Here is a 22,014-nt window from a genome sequence, read left to right as displayed (position 1 = left end):
TATCCTTCAAATTAGGTAATTCTGCAATTCTATTATGACACACCATTTCTTCACAATTATGTTGTTTCCGAAGAACAGTTGTAGCATCATACCAAAACTAAAGAAGAGTTTCCTATGGTTTGAAAGCTTATCTATTTCAGGAATTGTATTTCTCAATTACTGGAATATACGCAGGAAATGAAAGTACCACCATGAAAGTAAACATCATATTGAAACTAACTCAATTTCTAAGAACAGCACTGTCGCATTTAATTTCTACAATGGATTGCTTTTCTAAACTCATTTTAATGTCTATGCACTGACAGTAAACCACTCTAAATAAGATAATCTGCTAAATGACTGAGTGTAGGCCTAAATGTGAGGGGGGGGGGGTAAGGGGTTGCCCACCTTGCGCCCCACATAGACGGGGAGGCCAATGACCATGGCAGGCACAGCGATACCAGCGATGAGGGTGATGCCCACTGGGGCTCCGATCAGAGTGCCCAGCTGCCACAGGATCTTCTTCTTACGAGTCCATGGCTTCTTTCCCCAGAACGTACACCCTGATGGACTGAGAGAAAGAAGAGAGAGATAGATGGAGGGAGGGATATGGAGGGAGAGAGAAAAAAGGAAAAAGGGAAAGAATGAAATGGGTAGAAAATACAGAGAGAGCGAGAGAGAGATTGTGAAAGAGAGAAAAAGGAGGAATGAAGAGAAAAATATATAGAAAGCAAGGGGGAGAAATAGGTGAAGAGCAAGGGTGGGGGGGTAGACAGAAGACTGATTAGTTCTGGGTCCAAGTTCAGGATGCACCACAGCAACAGAGGAGTGGAGGTGAGGTAAGGCTGTATCATTATGAATTCAGAGGCCGCTGCTAAATGTCACACAGCATTGAGACATGCATCACTGCCTGTTATCCACTATTACAGCATGCTCATATGATGTAAGATGTGTTAGACAGAATCTGTGGAAATGTTCATTCATTTTACTGTATGAATATATACTGAACAAAAATATAAACGCAACATGTAAATTGTTGGTCCCTTGTTTCAAGAGCTGAAATAAAAAAATCCCAGAATTCTCTCAAATTTTGTGCACAAATTTGTTTAAATCCCTGTTAGTGAACATTTCTCCTTTGCCAAGATAATTCATCCACCTGACAGGTGTGGCATATCAAGAAGCTGATTAAACAGCATGATCATTACACAGGTGCACCTTCTGTTGGGGACAATAAAAGGCCACTCTAAAATGTGCAGTTTTGTCACACAACACAATTGTCACGGTTTCGGCCGAGGCTGCCTCTCTCCCTTGTTCGGGCAGGTTTCGGCGTTCGTCGTCTCCGGAATTCTAGCTGCCACCGCTGTATGTTTCATGTTCGTTTGCTTTTGTCTGTTTGTTTCCACACCTGTTTCTGTTTTGGCGTAATTAGTGTCCTATAAGTTTCTCGTTGTGTTTGTCTAGTGTTGTGTGTAATTATTTCCGTCAGTATTGTGTTTTGCTCGGTTGAGCTTATTCTCCACTGCGCTGGAGCATTTTCGCACCTGTGTGTGCACAGTTACATTTTGTCGCACCTGTTTGTGCGCAATTTACCTTTCGCCTTCGTGCGTGTTTTTTCGCTTTCGGGCTAAGTTGTCCTGTTGCCTTAGTTTGGCCAGTAATACAGCCTTTGGAACATTCAGTCTGAGTCCTGCGTTTTGATTCCTACATTACACCTACAACACGCCCTGACAGAATTACACACCATCTATGGAATCAGCAGGAGCCGAAGCAGCCCAGACGAGACTGGAGGCCCAGGTTCGGGACCAACAAGATCAGCTCCTGCAGATGGGGACCGCCCTGCAGGAGGTGATTTCCACCATCCGAGGCTGGGGTCCGCCTCCACCGCCTCCCGCCCTGCCAGCACCATCGGCCAGCCCGCCCATTCCAGCGCCGGAACCTCGAGGAGTCCGACTATCTCTCCCAAGGGCCTACGACGGAGCCGCGGCTGGGTGTCAGGGATTCCTACTCCAGGTGGAGCTATACCTGGCCACAGTGCACCCGGCACCTTCAGGGCATGAGAGCGTGTCCGCCCTGATCTCCTGCCTGGCCGGAAAGGCGTTGGAGTGGGTCAACGCGGAGTGGAGGAAGATCGACGCCACGACGATTACTTACAACGAGTTCTCCCGCCGCTTCAGGGCGGTGTTTGACCATCCCCCGGAGAAAGCGGCGGGGGGAGCGTCTGGTCTTCCTCCGGCAGGGGAGGAGAAGTGCCCAGGAATTCGCGCTCGAATTCCGTACGCTAGCGGCAGATGCAGGGTGGAATGATCGGGCCCTCATCGATCTGTACAGATGTAGCCTACGAGAGGGCGTCCGTCGGGAGCTGGCTTGTAGGGACACCAGCCTCTCCTTCGACCAGCTGGTTGACATGTCCATCAGGCTGGATAACCTGCTGGCTACCCGCGGACGTCCTGCGGAGGGTCCGCCCATTTCACCCTCCAGCGCCTCCGAGCCGTGTCCTATGGAGCTCGGGGCGCTGGCGCTTAGAGAGGAGGAGTCGGCAGGCTAGGGGGGTCCATCCACTGCACCAACTGTGGTCGGGAGGACACACCGCGGCTAGGTGCTGGGGATGGCCTCCTAGGGGAGATGACGACAGGTCCCGCACTGGGGATTCCCTCCAGGTGAGTAGGCGCCCCACTCACCCAGAGCTCACTGTTGCCCATTTTTGTATGCCTGTACGTTTTCCACAGGTAGCACCTCATTCCCAGCATAAGGCGCTGGTAGATTCAGGCGCGGCTGGGAATTTTATTGATAAAAAAGTTTTGTTTAGAGTTAGGGATTCCCCTCATTCCTGTTGATGTTCCTTTTCCCGTTCACGCCCTAGATAGTGCGTCCGTTGGGTACGGGCTTAATCAGGAGGTCACGGCGCCACTTAGGATGTGTGCGCAGGGGGATCATCAGGAGATGATTCAGCTGTTCCTGATTGACTCTCCTGCGTATCCGGTGGTGCTGGGCATGCCCTGGTTGAGTACCCATAACCCAGCTATTTCGTGGCAAGAGAGGGCTCTGATGGAGTGGTCTGCTCAGTGTGTGGGTAGATGTTTGGGCGTTTCCGTAGGGGCTACCTCGGTGGAGAGTCCAAACCAGGTGCCCGCATTGCACGTTCCACCTGAGTATGGGGATTTGGCTATTGCGTTTAGTAAGGCGAGGGCGACGCGGTTGCCACCCCATAGGCAGGGGGATTGTGCGATAGACCTCCAGGCAGGAGCTGCGCTCCCACGGAGCCATGTGTATCCTCTGTCTCAGGAGGAGAAGAAAGCTATGGAGATTTACATAGACGAATCGCTGAGACAAGGATACATACGGCCTTCCACTTCCCCGCGTCCTCGAGTTTCTTTTTCGTGAAGAAAAAGGATGGTGGTTGCGCCCGTGCATCGATTACCGTGGTCTCAATCAGATTACGGTGAAGTATAGTTATCCACTCCCGCTGATTGCGACCATGACTGAGTCGTTGCATGGGGCGCGTTTCTTCACGAAATTAGATCTCAGGAGCGCGTACAACTTGGTGCGCATCAGGGAGGGTGATGAATGGAAAACAGCCTTTAGTACCACCTCGGGCCATTACGAGTATCTGGTCATGCCATACGGGTTGATGAACGCTCCGTCAGTTTTCCAATCATTTGTGGATGAGATCTTCAGGGACATGCAGGGGCAGGGGGTGGTGGTGTACATTGATGACATTCTCGTGTACTCACCTACCCGTGTCGAGCATGTGGCCCTGGTGCGCAGAGTGTTGCGGAGGCTGGTGGAGCACGACCTGTATGTGAAGGCAGAGAAGTGTCTGTTTTTCCAGGAGTCTGTCTCCTTTTTGGGTTATCAGTTGTCTGCGTCAGGGGTGAAGATGGAGGTAGACCGGGTGTCGGCCGTGCGTAATTGGCAAACACCAACCACTGTGAAGGAGGTGCAGCAGTTTTTGGGGTTTGCAAATTACTACAGGAGGTTTATCCGGGGTTTTGGACAGGTGGCAGCTCCCATCACGTCTCTGTTGAAGGGGGTCCGGTGCGTCTGCAGTGGTCGGCCGAGGCGGACAGGGCTTTTGGGAGGCTGAAGGACCTGTTTACCTCGGCCCCGGTGCTGGCGCATCCGGATCCCTCTTTGCCGTTCCAGGTAGAGGTGGACGCGTCGGAGGCCGGTTTAGGAGCCGTGCTTTCCCAACGGTCTGGCGCGCCACCTAAACTCCGCCCCTGTGCTTTTTATTCTAAGAAGCTCAGTCCGGCGGAGCGGAACTATGACGTAGGGGACAGGGAGCTGTTAGCCGTGGTACAGGCTCTCAAGGTGTGGAGGCACTGGCTTGAGGGGGCTCAACACCCTTTCCTCATTTTGACGGACCACCGTAACCTGGAGTACATCCGGGCGCGAGGAGGCTGAACCCTCGCCAGGCAAGATGGAGTATGTTCTTGACCAGGTTTACTTTTAAGATCACGTACATCCCTGGGTCACAGAATGGCAAGGCAGATGCGCTGTCTCGGCGGTATGACACGGAGGAGAGGTCCGTGGAGCCCACTCCCATACTGCCTGAGTCGTGTCTGGTGGCACCGGTAGTGTGGGAGGTCGATGCTGAACTCGAGCGGGCGTTACGCACCGACCCTAGTCCACCACAGTGCCCGGAGGGTCGGAAGTACGTTCCGCTCGAGGTTCGGGATCGATTGATCTATTGGGCTCACACGTCACCCTCCTCTGGACATCCGGGTATCGGCCGGACAGTGCACTGTCTTAGTGCCAAGTACTGGTGGCCCACGTTGGCAAGGGATGTGAGGGTTTATGTTTCCTCCTGCTCGGTGTGCGTCCAGTGTAAGGCGCCTAGACATCTACCTAGGGGTAAGTTGCTACCCCTGCCCGTTCCACAACGACCATGGTCCCACCTCTCAGTGGACTTTATAACAGACCTTCCCCTCTCCCAAGGGAATACTACCATCCTGGTCGTTGTGGACCGGTTCTCTAAGGCCTGTCGTTTGCTCCCCATGCCGGGTCTTCCTACTGCCCTACAAACTGCCGAGGCACTGTTTACCCATGTGTTCCGGCACTACGGGGTACCCGAGGACATTGTGGCTGATCGGGGTCCCCAATTCACCTCCAGAGTCTGGAGAGCGTTTATGGAGCGGTTGGGGGTCTCGGTGAGCCTCACCTCGGGTTACCACCCGGAGAGTAATGGGCAGGTGGAACGCGTAAACCAGGATGTGGGTAGGTTTCTCAGAACATACTGCCAGGACCGGCCGGAGGAGTGGTCAGGTACGTTCCCTGGGCCGAGATGGCCCAGAATTCCCTACGCCATTCCTCCACTAACCTAACTCCATTTCAATGTGTGTTAGGTTACCAGCGGTTCTGGCACCCTGGCAGCAGAGCCAGATCGAGGCTCCTGCGGTGGATGAGTGGGCGCGGCGCTCGGAGGAGACTTGGAACGCTGCACACGTCCACCTGCAGCGGGCCCTCCGACGTCAGAAGGCGGCGCTGATCTCCACCGCAGTGAGGCACCGGTGTACGCACCTGGTGATCGAGTCTGGCTCTCTACCAGAAACCTGCCCCTCCGCCTGCCCTGTCGGAAACTGGGTCGGCGGTTTGTAGGGCCATTTAAAGTCCTGAGAAGGTTGAACGAGGTATGTTATAGATTACAGCTACCTGTGGAGTATAAGTGTATTAACCCCTCGTTCCATGTGTCCCCTTCTCAGGCCGGTGGTAGCGGGCCCACTCCAAGAAGATGAGATCTTGGAGACTCCTCCGCCCCGTTGGACATCGAGGGGGCACCGGCGTACTCCGTGAGATCCATCTTGGATTCGAGACGTCGGATGGGGGTCTCCAGTATCTAGTGGAGTGGGAGGTACGGTCCGGAGGAGCGGTGCTGGGTGCCGAGGAGAGACGTTTTGGACCCGTCGCTCCTGACGGAATTCCATCGGGGGCATCCGACGCGCCCTGCTCCAGCGTCCTCCTGGTCGTCCCCGAGGCCGGAGTCGGGCGCACGTCTGGAGCCGCGCGTCAAGGGGGGGGTACTGTCACGGTTTCGGCCGAGGCTGCCTCTCTCCCTTGTTCGGGCAGGTTTCGGCGTTCGTCGTCTCCGGAATTCTAGCTGCCACCGCTGTATGTTTCATGTTCGTTTGCTTTTGTCTGTTTGTTTCCACACCTGTTTCTGTTTTGGCGTAATTAGTGTCCTATAAGTTTCTCGTTGTGTTTGTCTAGTGTTGTGTGTAATTATTTCCGTCAGTATTGTGTTTTGCTCGGTTGAGCTTATTCTCCACTGCGCTGGAGCATTTTCGCACCTGTGTGTGCACAGTTACATTTTGTCGCACCTGTTTGTGCGCAATTTACCTTTCGCCTTCGTGCGTGTTTTTTCGCTTTCGGGCTAAGTTGTCCTGTTGCCTTAGTTTGGCCAGTAATATAGCCTTTGGAACATTCAGTCTGAGTCCTGCGTTTGATTCCTACATTACACCTACAACACGCCCTGACAACAATGCCACAGATGTCTCAAGTTGAGGGAGTGTGCAATTGGCATGCTGACTACAGGAATGTCCACCAGAGCTGTTGCCAGATAATTATATGTTAATTTCTCTACCATAAGCCGCCTCCAACGTCGTTTTAGAGAACCAACCGCAAACCAGGTGTAACCACGCCAGCCCAGGACCTCCACATTCGGCTTATTCACCTGTGGGATCGTCTGAGACCAGCCACCCGAACAGCTAATGAAACTGAAGAGTATTTCGGTCTGTAAAAAAGCCCTTTTGTGGGGAAAAACTAATTCGCTGGGCCTGGCTCCCCAGGGCATAGGCCCCTACCCAGTCATGTGAAATCCACAGGGCATAGGCCCCTACCCAGTCATGTGAAATCCATAGATCCTGTCTCAGCCTCCAGTATTTATGCTGCAGTAGTTTATGTGTCGGGGGGCTGGGGTTAGTTGGTTATACCTGGAGTACTTCTCCTGTCTTATCCAGTGTCCTGTGTGAATTTAAGTATGCTCTCTCTAATTCTCTCGTTCTCTCTTTCTCTCTGAGAACCTGAGCCCTAGGACCATACGTCAGGACTACCGGGCATGATGACACCTTGCTGTCCCCAGTCCGCCTGGCCTTGCTGCTATTCCAGTTTCAACTGTTCTGCCTGCGGTTACGAAACCCCTACCTGTCCCAGACCTGCTGTTTTCAACTCTTAATGATCGGCTATGAAAAGCCAACTGAGAGACCTGAGCCCTAGGACCATACGTCGGGACTACCGGCCGTGGTGACTCCTTGCTGTCCCCAGTCCGCCTGGCCTTGCTGCTATTCCAGTTTCAACTGTTCTGCCTGCGGTTATGGAACCCCTACCTGTCCCAGACCTGCTGTTTTCAACTCTTAATGATCGGCTATGAAAAGCCAACTGAGATTTATTCCTGATTATTATTTGACCATGCTTGTCACTTATGAACATTTTTGAACATCTTGGCATGGTTCTGTTATAATCTTCACCCGGCACAGCCAGAAGAGGACTGGCCACCCCTCATAGCCTGGTTCCTCTCTAGGTTTCTTCCTAGGTTTTCGCCTTTCTAGGGAGTTTTTCCTAGCCACCGTGCTTCTACACCTGCATTACTAGCTGTTTGGGGTTTTAGGCTGGGTTTCTGTACAGCACTTCGAGATATTAGCTGATGTAAGAAGGGCTATATAAAATAAAATTGATTGATTGATTGATTAGGGCCTAATTTTTGTATTTAAATTGACTGATTTCCTTATATGAACTGCATTTATATTTTTTTCAGTATATTTGGTGTAGCCTTCTTATCAAAACAATAAAACGTTTAATTCAGTTATGTTTTGTGTCAGTATTTGCTTTGATCTTAACTAATTCCATAAAATGTGTAGGTATTTCTTCTTTAAAATAATTTCTGGAAGAATAAAAAGAAGCACCAGTCTAGCCCCAGTAATGACAATCATGCTTAAAAATTGGGTGGATGTCATGTAGGCCTAAACCTAATGTAGCAGGCATAATTGAAAGAGTTCCCACATCCGGTTTTCAACGGGAAAAGAAGCTAGGTTGAATTAGCTGTATCCCTGAAAACCGGATGCATCCGGTTGTTGGCAACTCCGCTAAGGGTGGGTAGGCCTATACCAATTTTTGGCACATGGAAAGTAGTCTACTACTACATTACATACATCTATGTTGACGTGAACTGCCATAGTCTTGAGAGTTACCTGAGGTAGTGCAGGTCAGAGATCTCCTTCATGCAGAGCCAGCAAAACTCACAGCCACACACTGCACAGGTCATGTGGTTACAGCTGCCGTCATTCATCTTGATTATGTAGGCACCACATCGTGGGCAGGGCTTGATATCATCAGCTAGAGATAAGAGAGAGAGAGTGGGTAGGTTGATTAGTGGGAGTAGGATTCAGGACGACGTTGATCTGAGGTCAATTTTATGGTTTCCCGTTAGGATATGGGGAGGGTAAGCTGATTCTAGACCTGTGCCTAAAAGGGACTTCTACTTTTACCAGAGACAGAGGAGGATTGGTTTGGAGACATTGACTGCCAACAGCTAGTATAAGAGACAGGCTGAGACATAAGAGGTTGTGGTAAGGGCTAATTTATACAGACTTATTGTTCTGTCCTTTGGAACCTGAGAGGAGGTCTAAAAATTGCTTTATGAGAAGAGGGTGACTAATATAGAGACATAACAATAACATTATGAAGAGTCATCAAAGTACTTACCGGGCCCGTGCTCCTGCATGTAGCTGGGTGAGTGGTTGCTATGCGTGTGCAGGAAGAGTGACCTTTGCTGGCGGGCCGAGTCACAGGTCTGGTTGGGGTGCCACGCCTGCTTGCAGTGGTAACAGAACTCAGCCAAGCAGCCCTCTCTACGACACACCAGCCTGGGGCAGCTGGCACAGCCCGAAGCGATCACTGCAAACCTGGCAGAGGGAGAAAGAGGGAGATGTTCGATTTTCAGAAAACCTTTATTGGGCACAATTCGGCTAATGTGAAATCAATGGCAAAGTGAAAACTACATCAGTGCACTGAAAGAGAGAGAGGGAGACAATGGGAGGGAACACAACAGCCTTGGAGGAAATTGGGAGTCACTATCAAGTGGTTAAGGTAAAATGTAAATACACTGTAGCTGGACAAATGGCTACATTTACTGAGCCGTGAAAGAGTTAAGGAAAAAGAGAGGAAGGAGAAATAGGCAAAAGGTGATTTCAGGCTGTCTGGAGTAACCTCAACAAAGGGCATGAGGGGAAACGACCAAGAGCTAAACTTCATAGCATATTATCATCATTGTATAACCTGATCTCAGAGCATTTAGTGTTATTCTGTATGTAAATCCAAGACACTCAATTTAGTATGATATGTTCGTTTCGTATGGTATGTATTCATTTCTAGATGTCCATCACCCATTTCGTATGATATGTTACGAATTTCGATTCTTATTATACATGTTATGAATTTGCAAAGCATGCTACGAATTTGCAAAACATATGATTTGTTAAGAATTCTAGCTAGGTGGCTAACGTTAGCTAGCTGGCTAACATTATCTAGGCTAGGGGTTAGGGTTAAGTTTAGGCGTTAGGTTAAAGGGTTAAGGTTAGGGGGGTAGATCGACTTTAATATTGCAGATTGCGGCTTCCATCAATGTAATTATCTGCATAATTTCCAATCCCCCATATATTTTTTGCCTAAATATATTTTCCTTTATTATTTTCCCCTAACCCTATCACACCTCCCCTAATTGGAGTAAACTAATGGACAACAACACTTAGGCTTCTACTTCCTGCTTATACATACTATATAAATTGTACGGCCACAGTGTATTTTACAATAGTTATCTTTTGTTTATTTTTAATCCCATCCTTCAGTTACCCTCAATCCATCCCCTCTATCTCTGAACACCATTCAGTTTTGATTTCTATTTGCCATATATTTTTAACTGTGCTGTTTCATAAAACTTCTGAACCTATGTACATTTTACGGACACAGTATATTTTACATTAGTAATCTTGTTGTTTTTAGTCCCACCCTTCAGCTCCACTCAACCCCTCCCCTCTATCTCTGAACACCATCCAGTTTAGAGTTTTATTTGTCATATATTCGTTTTTACCTTAAGTAACCATCGGTCTTATGTAACTACACCAAACGTAACATATCATACTAATTTGAGTGTCCCGGATTTACGTTTACTATGTTACATCTAGTCTATGAGACGAGGCTGATCTACGATACCATACACAAACGTCTCAATACCAGTGGAGGCTGCTGAGGGGAGGACGGCTCATAATAATGGCTGGAACAGCGCAAATGGAATGGCATCAAACACATGGAAACCATGTGTTTGATGTATTTGATACCATTCCACCTATTCCGCTCCAGCCATTACCATGAGCCCGTCCTCCCCAATTAAGGTGCTACCAACCTCCTGTGCTCAATACAGTAAGCAGGCTGCCTCATCACTATGAGAGGGAAGGCAGGGTTGTTATCTTTTCTAGGATGTAACAAGATCATTAAGTACTGTATGTAAAGATGAAATGGTATTTAATCTACTATAACACTATTAGTGAGTGACAGTGTTCAAAGACAGACTGCGCAAAACTGAATTTTATTTGAAAGTTACTCTTTCTCATCAGAAAACAATGCTAAAAATGACATACGACCCGTCGCACAACTATTGCTTTGAATGTAGGTCTACTGGTATTCAAGCTGAGCACTCAATCTTATTGACCACCACTCTCTTAAAGTCCTCCAGCATTGACAAACCAGATGTCAAATACTGAAACTGTTGAAACCCTCCTCTGTCTCTTTCAAAACCTCAAACTAGGGGTAAATGTTTACACCGCTATGGTTTTTCCCCTTTCACACAGTTCCTAGCAGCCCATTAAATCCAGTTTGAGCTGCTTTCTTTCCCAATGACTTTGTTTGTTTATTCAAACTGGCAACATGTCTTCAAGCCTAAGCTCAGGGACTTGTTGCAACAGAGCAGAGACACAAGTTGACAAGGCAGCCTTTCCCCGTAGGAACATTCCATGTTAACGCTGCATTTGATTGGTCGGTTCTGCTGCGGTGGAGCACGATAATGACTGACATCATGGCTTTGACCGGAGGCAATCTGAGGAGCACAATGCTGACAAGCTGCACGTTCGGAGCAAATGCACTCTGACAGCCACATCTAGTGTCCAAGATTTCATTGCTTTAAATGGTGTGAAACTGCTTTGTTTTCCACCAGGCTATCATTACAGTACAAATGTAATACAGATACAAAAGTGAGATAGACAGAACCCTCAGAAACACACATTCCCTGTCTGTGACTCTGTACACACACACTCAGTCCAGTGAGTGTGTAATGATCCCTTTAATTATAGAAATCCCAACCTCTCTGTTCCCCTGGCAACCTCTATGCCATATCACTAGTCACCATAGCAACTGACAGCCTGCGGAGCGACCGGTGGACCTATCGCTGCTCTGATTGGTTGTCTCCCACTGTCAATCAGGCAGAGTGAGGTCTGATTGGGGAATGGAGAGGGAACTGACCGATGAGACGAAAGGACAATGAAGTTCAAGAGTTAAAGGAGGCATTCACAAAAATAATAAATTGAGTGTGTGTGTGTGTCTTTGTTTGTGTCTTTGTTTGTATACACTACCAGTCAACGGTTTGGACACACCTACTCATTCAAGGGTTTTTCTTTATTTTTACTATTTTTTACTTTGTAGAATAATAGTAAAGACATCAAATCTATGAAATAACACATCTGGAATCATGTTGTAACCAAAAAAGTGTTAAACAAATAAAAATATATGAAAGAAAGAAAGAAAGAAAGAAAGAAAGAAAGAAAGAAAGAAAGAAAGAAAGAAAGAAAGAAAGAAAGAAAGAAAGAAAGAAAGAAAGAAAGAAAGAAAGAAAGAAAGAAAGAAAGAAAGAAAGAAAGAAAGAAAGAAAGAAAGAAAGAAAGAAAGAAAGAAAGAAAGAAAGAAAGAAAGAAAGAAAGAAAGAAAGAAAGAAAGAAAGAAAGAAAGAAAGAAAGAAAGAAAGAAAGAAAGAAAGAAAGAAAGAAAGAAAGAAAGAAAGAAAGAAAGAAAGAAAGAAAGAAAGAAAGAAAGAAAGAAAGAAAGAAAGAAAGAAAGAAAGAAAGAAAGAAAGAAAGAAAGAAAGAAAAGAAAGAAAAGAAAGAAAGAAAAGAAAGAAAAGAAAGAAAGAAAGAAAAGAAAGGAGAGAGCGATTGAGACAAATATATCCCAGAGACTCCATTGCAAAGAGACAATCCAGGCCACTTTACTATGACCATGGCCACATATTCCTTATCTATGACAATGTAGTTAGTACCATTATGACATACATGTGTATGGAATCTGCACTCTTCAAGTGGGTCAATGATGAGACATATACGCGCGTGCGCACACACACACACACACAATGTACTGCTTTGGAAACCTCCACTCTAGTTGACCCAAACCGCACTAGACCATTCCATGGTAGGACTGTAGGGAGGAAGTGGTAGTGCAGTGAGTCACTCATGTCTCTTTAGAATGTAGGTCATCTATAGTCCAGCCCACTGTCTTGGTTCTTCCCCTCTGTCTGACAGGATTCACATTACCAAACAGATAAGTTTCCTTTGAATAGAACACCATCATCTGTGCTTTCCCTCCCACAGACACATGAATGCATGTGTCACACACACACACACACACACACACACAGACACACACCCTTGCGTGTGGCACACACACACAAACATGCTCATACCAGTTCATTAGACATTTCCCCATATCACATTAAAACGATCAGCCTCCGAGCATTGTCATTCCCCTTGTAACCACAAAATAGTCAAAAATTCTAACCTACTTAGAGAATTCTAGGCTATAAACCTTTCCTCTCATCCTCACTTTTGTCACCTCTGCCAGAGCCAATAAAGCTTGTTATAACACTGTAGGTCATTCCAGTTTACGACAATCAGCCTCTGACTTATGATATAATTGACAGAACACTGCTTTGAAAGCATGAATCTGCTAAAAAAAGGTTATGGTTAGGGCTAATGGTAGAGGTTTGGTAAAGGTAAGGGTTAAGTTCAGGGTTAGGGGTTGAAATCCTATTTGTGGTCAGAAAGCGCTTTGAGGTACTTCCGCCCCTTCTAGCATGGCTAGACAGTGATGACTCTATAGAGTTAGGGTTAAGGTTCAGGTTTACACTCAGTTTAAGATTAAGGTTAAGGCCAGGCAACAATGAGAGTTGATTCTTACCCGCAGTCGGGCGCAGGACACCAGCGGCAGTCCGGGTCGGAGGCCAGGCAGCGTCGCAGAAGGAACTCCTCATACTTCTCCAGCAGCGCTGCGTCGCCCAAGATGTCCGCCACCTGATGAGGTGCCAGTCGCTCCGAGCACTCGGGGCAGCGGAGGTGGACGCGGCTCTCTGTGATCTCGATGCGCAGGTACTGGCGCAGGCAGCACAGGCAGGAGCGGTGGCTGCATCCCAGCAACTCGGGGAGCTGTTCGGGGGGCTGGTGCACCAGGCACAGGGGGCACTCCAGGAAGTCTGCTGGAGGAGAGGCGCTGGAGGTGGTGGAGCTGGAGGACTGGGGCGGACCCAGGGAGGTCCGGCTGGAAGAGAGGTGCTCTGCTGGGGTGGAGGTGTGAGCGGTGGCTGGGCCCTGGGGAACGTCCGTCGCGGTGGTGGTAGGGGCTGGGTTAGGTGTGGGGGTGGAAGGGCCTACGGGGGGAACAACAGGGGTGAGTTGCTGTTGTTGATGGTGTTGGTTGTGGAGCTGAGATAAAGGGGTAGCCGCACCTGCTTTGGCGCTCCGGGAACCCCGTTTGCTGTGGAAGAGGCTGTGGAAGGAGATGCGTCCTTGCCGTTTTCCCGATGCCCGGCATTTGGGGTTGGGAATGCCGCTCACCGAGGAGTGGGGGGATTCCGAGTCCTTTTCTGATCCCATTTTCCCAGAAAGTGACACACGGTTGCTTCTTTCCTTTTCCGCTCTTATTATAGTCTTATAGCTTTTCTCACACACGGGGGTACTTGTCCTCGGGTGAAACCAGAACGGAATGTCACTGATACCCAGTTGGAAACCCTTTTTCCCTTCCTCTTGAACCCACAAATGGAACAATAAGCGAGAAGACGAAAGAGAAAGAAAAAGAAACAAATAGCCAAATTCCCCTTCCCTCCCTCTGGCTTTCACACCTCACACTCAGCTCCAAATCAAGAAATGTGAGAAAAGTAACAGGTGTGCTTTCGTCCAAACGGACATGTGAGTCCAAAATTACAATAAACTGTTACTGTAAACCACAAAGAGGAGAATGACTACAACCGGAAACGTCACTGTCACTTCTCAGTAAATGTTTCTCAATTCAAACGAGGAGACATTTTTTTTTAGAGGAACGTTATAAGATGTATACAACAACTTCTTGGAGGTTTTTCAAAATGTCTTAAATCCTTCTTGGTGGTTGCTCCGGTCAGAATGTCTTCTGTAGTCCTTTTATCTCTCTTTTTCTTCTCCTCTTCTCTTCTGTGTGTCTCTCTCACACTCTCAATCGACCGTCTGTGAGGAGGAAGAAGAGAACAGGAAGTTAACAGCGCAGAGAGCACAGGGAGCATGCTCAGTATGACACACCTCTCCTTCCTTCCTCATTCTCTCTCTCTCGCTGTTAATATTTCACAATTAACTCTTGGTGCAGATAGTCAGGAAGAATAAATGAAATACACTATGCACACACATACACACCTGGCATAATCACTGATAAAGACATGCTCATTGACTCACACTTACTCATAAGATACAGCCATTTGGAAAGCGAAATACTACTTTTTTGAACTTACTAATGATATAATATAATATGCCATTTAGCAGACACTTTTATCCAAAGCGACTTACAGTCATGTGTGCATAAATTTCTACGTATGGGTGGTCCCGGGGATCGAACCCACTACCCTGGCGTTACAAGCGCCATGCTCTACCAATTCAGCTACAGAGGACCACAAACACTTCCTTGAAGGGGAAGCGAACGTATTCATCAGTCCAATTACATTCTATATTATTTATCCTCTAATTCCTTCTCTCTCATCTGCTCTTCTCCTTTGTCCCTCTCTCACACACACACACACAGTTGAGAGCTGCTCTCCACTTCACATTGCGCTTCTACTGCTGTTGCCATGACGATGCTCACTAGGAGCCGAGCAAACAGCGACCCACTCAGTGAATGTGGCACTTATGTACACACTGACACACACACACACACACACACACACACACACACACACACATACACATATATACTCCTCATTTACTCATACATATAATGCAGACACTGGTAATTACAGCACTGCTTTATGTATGTGTGTATTGATACAGTGTTATAGGTGAGTGTGTGTATGCAGAAAACAATGTTATGCTAAGGGAAAGGGCAAGAGAGAATGAGAGGGAGAGTTATGAGGGTTGATATTCAGAATCTGTGCCACTCTTTCTAAGCTAGCCTATATACACCCACCTTCTAAGCACAGAATGAGTCATAAGAGCGTCATAACTGTGTCCTGGCCTGGTTTCCTCCTCCTAAAGTATGCCTGGCATCTGGACTACAGGTCTATGACAGGTCTATGACAAGGCAAATCTGATTATGATTACAGTATCAGCCTTTGAGTGCAGGAGGCTGAGAGACAGACACAGACAGAGGATCAACCAGTATGTGCACTGAGTCATAAAACATCAGACTTCAGCCCTTGTTGACAGAAGGTTATAGGGGAAAGGGCTGGGCTGACATAGATACTGCATATAGCTAGCCATGATTGATTGAAATACTATTGGGTCAGTGATTGACAGATAGCAGCACCAATCAATAAGAGAGATTTTGGCTGAAAGAACTGGATGTTGTCTGTTTGTTTGCTCTCTTGCCTTGCACAACCCTTCATAACAGCCAATAACCACAGTTAATATAGGTTGACCCACAGCGATAGCGTTAGACAAAGGCTACAGGCTATCACCACAGGTTGTGTTGAAAGAAGAACATTGAACTATATTGATGAAACTGCAGTAAATTTCCACCACGTTACAGACGCACACACACACGCGCGCTGAGGTGGAAAGAAACATTCTATGTTATCCCAGCAGCAGTGCAGTAACCATTGTGCCTCTTCCCTCCCTGATCTGCTTGGCTGGCGGGGTGAAGTGAAGGGCCACTGTTGAATCACGGATAGCTACGGAGTATAAAAAGTACGGCAATTTATATACACTATATATACAAAAGTATGTGGACACCCCTTCAAATGAGTGGATTCGGCTATTTCAGCCACACCCGTTGCTGACAGTTGTATAAAATCGAGCACACAGCCATGCAATCTCCATTGACAAACATTGGCAGTAGAATGGCTTTACTGAAGGGCTCAGTGACTTTCAACGTGGCACTGTCATAGGATGCCACCTTTCCAACTAGTCAGTTCGTCAAATTTCTGCTCTGCTAGAACTGCCCGGTCAACTGTAAGTGCTGTTATTGTGAAGTGGAAACGTCTAGGAGTAACAACGGCTCTGCCGCGAAGTGGTAGGCCACACAAGCTCACAGAACGGGACTGCCGAGTGCTGAAGCGCGTAGCGCGTAAAAATCGTCTGTCCTCGGTTGCAACACTCACTACCGAGTTCCAAACTGCCTCTGGAAGCAACGTCAGCACAAGAACTGTACGTCGGGAGCTTCATGAAATGGGTTTCCATGGCCTAAGATCACCATGCACAATGCTAAGCGTCGGCTGGAGTGGTGTAAAGCTCGCCACCATTGTACTCTGGAGCAGCGGAAACGCGTTCTCTGGAGTGATGAATCACGCTTCACCATCTGGCAGTCCGAAGGATGAATCTGGTTTTGGCTGATGCCAGGAGCACTGACCTCAATCCCATCAAACACCTTTTGGATGAATTCGAACACAGACTGCGAGCCAGGCCTAATCGCCCAACATCAGTGCCCTACCTCACTAATGCTCGTGGCTGAATGGAAGCAAGTCCCCGCAGCAATGTTCCAACATCTAGTGGAAAGCCTTCCCATATGAGTGGAGGCTGTTATAGCTGCAAAGGGGGGACCAACTCCATATTAATGCCCATGATTTTGGAATGAGATGTTCGACTTTTGTCATGTAGTCAGCAGAGATGGTAATAGCCCTCTCATCATACACTCTTAGAACAAAGGGTTCCAAAAGGGTCTTCAGCTGTCCCTATAGGAGAATCCTTTATGGTTCCAGGGAGTACCTTTTTTGGTTCCACGTAGAACCCTTTTGGTTCCACGTAGAACCCTTTTGGATTTCATGTAAAACCCTTTTGGATTCCATGTAGAACCCTCTAGTGATAGGGGGAACAAACAGATAGTTACATATCGGGATATTATTTCTGACGATATATCAAATCGTACCATTCTGACAATATCGCAAAATTATTTTTGCACTAGTTTGCTGTACCTGCAACAAAATTCCAATATTTTTCCTTCATAGCTTGTTCTCCATCTTCTTTTTAAATAGGGAGCCAATTCGTTTTCAGCACTTTTATTTCCATGACTGATCAAAACTCGTTTTCTCATGGCTCTCTCCTGTCCCTCTGCAGCAGCAATATGTTTGGAACATCGAATCGCAATAAAATAACAGTACTGAATCGTAATACATATAGAATCGTGAGAATCGCAATACATAACGTATCGGCACCTAAGTAGTGATAATATCGTATCGTGAGGTCCCTGGCAATTCCGAGCCCCAGAACCCTCTGTGGAAAGGGTCCTATATATGGAACCAAAAAAGGTTCTACCTGGAATCTAAAAGGGTTCTTCAAAGGGTTCTCCTATGGGTACAGCCGAATAACCCTTTTAAGTTCTAGATAGCACCTTTTTTTCTAAGACTGTACCCTCAGGATGGCACTATCCCCTACTCTCCAATGATGAAACATAATTGCCATTTGTGTGCGTGGTGTAAGGTTCTGTGTGTGTGTGTGTGTGTGTGTGTGTGTGCGTGGATGATAGCTTTCTATAGCCCTGCGTGAGTGCCTTTTTATGTCTACATGACTCTGTAAGTCGCCATACACACAAGTGTGTGTGTGTGTGTGTGTGTGTGTGTGCGTGCGTGTTTGTGGCAAAATAGATTGTCCCTGGAAACTGTGTAAAAGTGTCCTAGACTGACTGTCAGAAAATAATTCTGTTCATATGTCTCCTATGAGATTCCTTTTCAGAGGTAAAGGAAAATGCGTGATTCTGTGAAAGTCAAGAGAAAAGGCCTTTATGAAAATGCCCTTTTTTCCTTTGGTAACAAATGAGATGTTAAAAAGCATAAAGAAATTCCTCATCTGGTTCAAAAACTCTCCTTCGATCTATACTGAACAAAAATATAAAACGCAACATGCAACAATTTAAAAGATTTTACTTAGTTACAGTTCATATGAAATTAGGCCCTAATCTATGCATTTCACATGACTAGGAATACAGATATGCATCTGTTGGTCACAGATACAGTACCTTAAAAAATAAGTAGGGGTGTGGATCAGAAAACCAGTCAGTATCTGGTGTGACCACCATTTTCCTCATGCAGCGCGACATCTCTTTCATATAGAGTTGATCAGGCTGTTGCTTGTGGCCTGTGGAACATTGTCCCACTACTCTTCAATGGCTGTGCGAAGTTGCTGGATATTGGCGGGAACTGGAACATGATGTCGTACACGTCGATCCAGAGCATCCCAAACATGCACACTGGGTGACGTATGGTGAGTATGCAGGCCATGGAAGAACTGGGACATTTTCCACTTCTAGGAATTGTGTACAGATCCTTACGACATGGGGCCGTGCATTATCATGCTGAAACGTGAGGTGATGGTGGCAGATGAATGGCACGACAATATGCCTCAGGATCTCGTCACGGTATCTCTGTGCATTCACATTGCCATCAATAAAATGCAATTGTGTTCGTTGTCCGTAGCTTATGCCTGCCCATACCATAACCACACCGCCGCCATGGGGAACTCTGTTCACAACGTTGACGTCAGCAAAACGCTTGCCCACACAACGCCATACATGTGGTCTGCGGTTGTAAGGCCGGTTGGACGTGCCAAATTCTCTAAAATGACATTAGAGGCGGCTTATGGTAGATAAATTAACATTAAATTATCTGGCAGCAGCTCTGGTGGACATTCCTGCAAGTCAGCATGCCAATTGCACACTCGCTCTCTCAAAAAACTTGCGACATCTGTGGCATTGTGTTGTGTGACAAAACTGCACATTTTAGAGTGGCCTTTTATTGTCCCCAGCACAAGGTGCACCTGTGTAATGATCATGCTGTTTAATCAGCTTCTTGATATGGCACACCGGTCAGGTGGATGGTTTATCTTGGCAAAGGAGAAAAGCTCACTAACAGGGATGTGAAGAAATTTGTCCACAAAACTTGAGAGAAATAAGCTTTTTGTGTGTATGGAACATTTCTGAGATCTTTTATTTCAGCTCATGAAACATGGGACCAACACTTCACATGTTGCGTTTATATTTTTGTTCAGTGTAGGTATGACAGCTGCCTCTATACATGCACTCAGATACTGTTCTGTATATATGGCATTATAGAACCTTCATTACATGAACAAATGTGTAGTCTCTGGAATTAAGAATGTATTCTTGTCAAGTAACTGTCACGATCGTCGGATATAGAGGACCAAGGCGCAGCGTGGAAGGTGAACATACTTATTTATTAAATGATACACGAACAAAACAACAAATCGATACGTGACGTCCACAGGTGCAAAACACAAACCAACACGGAACAAGATCCCACAAACACTGTGGGAAAACCACCTGACTAAATATGGTTCCCAATCAGAGACAACCAGCAACAGCTGATACTCGTTGCCTCTGATTGAGAACCACTCTGGCCAACATAGATATACAAAAACTAGACTAGACACAACGAGCACAAAACATAAACTCTACACACCCTGGCTCAACTTAAAAGAGTCCCTAGAGCCAGGGCGTGACAGTACCCCCCCCTAAAGGCGCGGACTGCGACCGCGCCTAAACATCACCGAACAGGGGAGGGCTGGGTGGGTATTCCTCCTTGGAGGCGGTTCCGGCTCCGGGCTTGACCACCACCCTCTACTAACCCCCCCGTAGTGCCCCTGGTCTGGTCTAGCCCCACTGGCTGGAGCTGGACTGGACTTCGGTGGAGCGGATTGCTCAGGCTCCGGTGTGGAGCAGCTGACCGGTACCTGACCAGGCACCGGTGAAACGGGCACGGGCTGGCAATGCGCACCACAGGTTTGGTGCGGGGAGCAGGAACAGGCCGGACCAGGCTGGCGACGAGCACCATTGCCTTGGTGCGGGGAGCAGGAACAGGCCGGGCCGGGCTGGCGACGCGCACCACTAGCTTGGTGCGGGGTGCAGGAACAGGCCGGACCGGGCTGGCGATGCGCACCACAGGTTTGGTGCGAGGGGCAGGAACAGGCCGGGCCGGGCTGGCGACGCGCACCATAGGCTTGGCGCGATGGACAGGGACAGGCCGGACCGTACTGGGAACACACACCACTGGCCTTACACGGGGATCAGGAACGGGCCGGACCGGACTGGCAACACACTTCAGTACCTCTCGGCAACACACTTCAGTACCTCTCGCCGTGCCTCTACATTTTCCTTCCCTCTATACACCAATGGCTCCCGTAACCCGGTGGCCTTCTCTCCTCGTCCACCAACTCGCCCCTTATCTGCCTCCAGTGGCCCCGTCGTCCCTGCCATGTGCCCCCCCCTAAAAATTTATTGGGGGTGCCCCTCGCCTGTCCGGTTGGTGCCGCTTCTCCTCTCCTGCCTGGGCACGCTGCTTGGTCCTGTATTGGTGGGATCTTCTGTCACGATCGTCGGATATAGAGGACCAAGGCGCAGCGTGGAAGGTGAACATACTTATTTATTAAATGATACACGAACAAAACAACAAATCGATACGTGACGTCCACAGGTGCAAAACACAAACCAACACAGAACAAGATCCCACAAACACTGTGGGAAAACCACCTGACTAAATATGGTTCCCAATCAGAGACAACCAGCAACAGCTGATACTCGTTGCCTCTGATTGAGAACCACTCTGGCCAACATAGATATACAAAAACTAGACTAGACACAACGAGCACAAAACATAAACTCTACACACCCTGGCTCAACTTAAAAGAGTCCCTAGAGCCAGGGCGTGACAGTAACAATATATTTGGAAGGGTTTTGATAGTTTAAGCATCTAGTATCCAGAGGTTAGACCTTTTAGGATAATTTTAGTGTGATATAAAATGAATGTAGCCCCTACATGACTTGGGAGAGAGAGAGAGAGACAGAGAGACAGAAATAGAAAGAGGGATGAGTGAGGAGGCATGGCAGGTGGGCATGGACAGGCTGAAGACTCAGTGGTCTAGATTCTGTGCACACTCTTTGTCCCTCACTTGTCCTCCCACTCGACTGCTGCTCGCTCACACACACACAATCTCTCGCTGTGATGTACAATTACACTAATGACATTTTATTTTGCCTCTAAGCAGCTCTAGTTTCTTGTCTTCTGCATGAAAAACCTCTCAGACAAGTCAGATATTGTTATGCTTGCTGCTGCCCTGTGAGTCAACTGTATGCAGAGCCTCTCATCCTCTTGACAGAGACATTACTCTTCTTGGACATTAAGTGGGGCCAGTTTGTTCTTTCAGTTTGTTTGGCCTAGTCTCAGCAATTCTGTCTGCGGAAGACACTGAAACCGTACAGTCTAAGCACTTTAGGATCCTCCATCCTTCCCAGGGGCCCTTTGAACCTACATACTGCATCTATGCACACACTTACTGTAAGTCAATTAGGTATAATACAGGTGTGCCACTGAAAGACCTGATAGTTGTTACACAAGCCACCGCTGAGTCAGAGCTGAATTGCTGCTTTAGCAGAGCTGTTTCGGGGTTACATTGTACAAGCCTCTGCAAATACATTATGCAAAATGAAGACAATAAAAGCATGCGTCTATTTTTGCCCAGGGACTTCCAACCAAAGTCAAAGGGAAGACTGGGGACGTCCCTATTATACTTTTGTGCTATATTTCACTTTGGCTACTTTGATTACTAT

The 22,014-nt window shown here is 47.4% G+C and overlaps 1 protein-coding gene across 1 annotated transcript in view; it reads right to left on the bottom strand.

Moving 5' to 3' along the window:
* LOC121586401 (E3 ubiquitin-protein ligase RNF19B-like) overlaps nucleotides 1–22,014 on the bottom strand; it is a 29,176-nt gene that overhangs the window by 3,605 nt on the left and 3,557 nt on the right. Inside the window, exons 2-5 of the mRNA XM_041903049.2 lie at nucleotides 13,189–14,483; nucleotides 8,677–8,876; nucleotides 8,163–8,307; nucleotides 388–550 (exon numbers count right to left, since the gene is read on the bottom strand). Of these exons, the coding sequence (XP_041758983.1) occupies nucleotides 388–550; nucleotides 8,163–8,307; nucleotides 8,677–8,876; nucleotides 13,189–13,880 (1,200 nt within the window). The 5' untranslated portion in view covers nucleotides 13,881–14,483. The remainder of the gene's footprint in view (nucleotides 1–387; nucleotides 551–8,162; nucleotides 8,308–8,676; nucleotides 8,877–13,188; nucleotides 14,484–22,014) is intronic.

This window comes from Coregonus clupeaformis, chromosome 17 (assembly GCF_020615455.1).
Source record: "Coregonus clupeaformis isolate EN_2021a chromosome 17, ASM2061545v1, whole genome shotgun sequence".
In the NCBI taxonomy this organism is placed as follows: Eukaryota; Metazoa; Chordata; class Actinopteri; order Salmoniformes; family Salmonidae; genus Coregonus; species Coregonus clupeaformis.
This window is presented reverse-complemented; position numbering and strand designations above follow the sequence as displayed.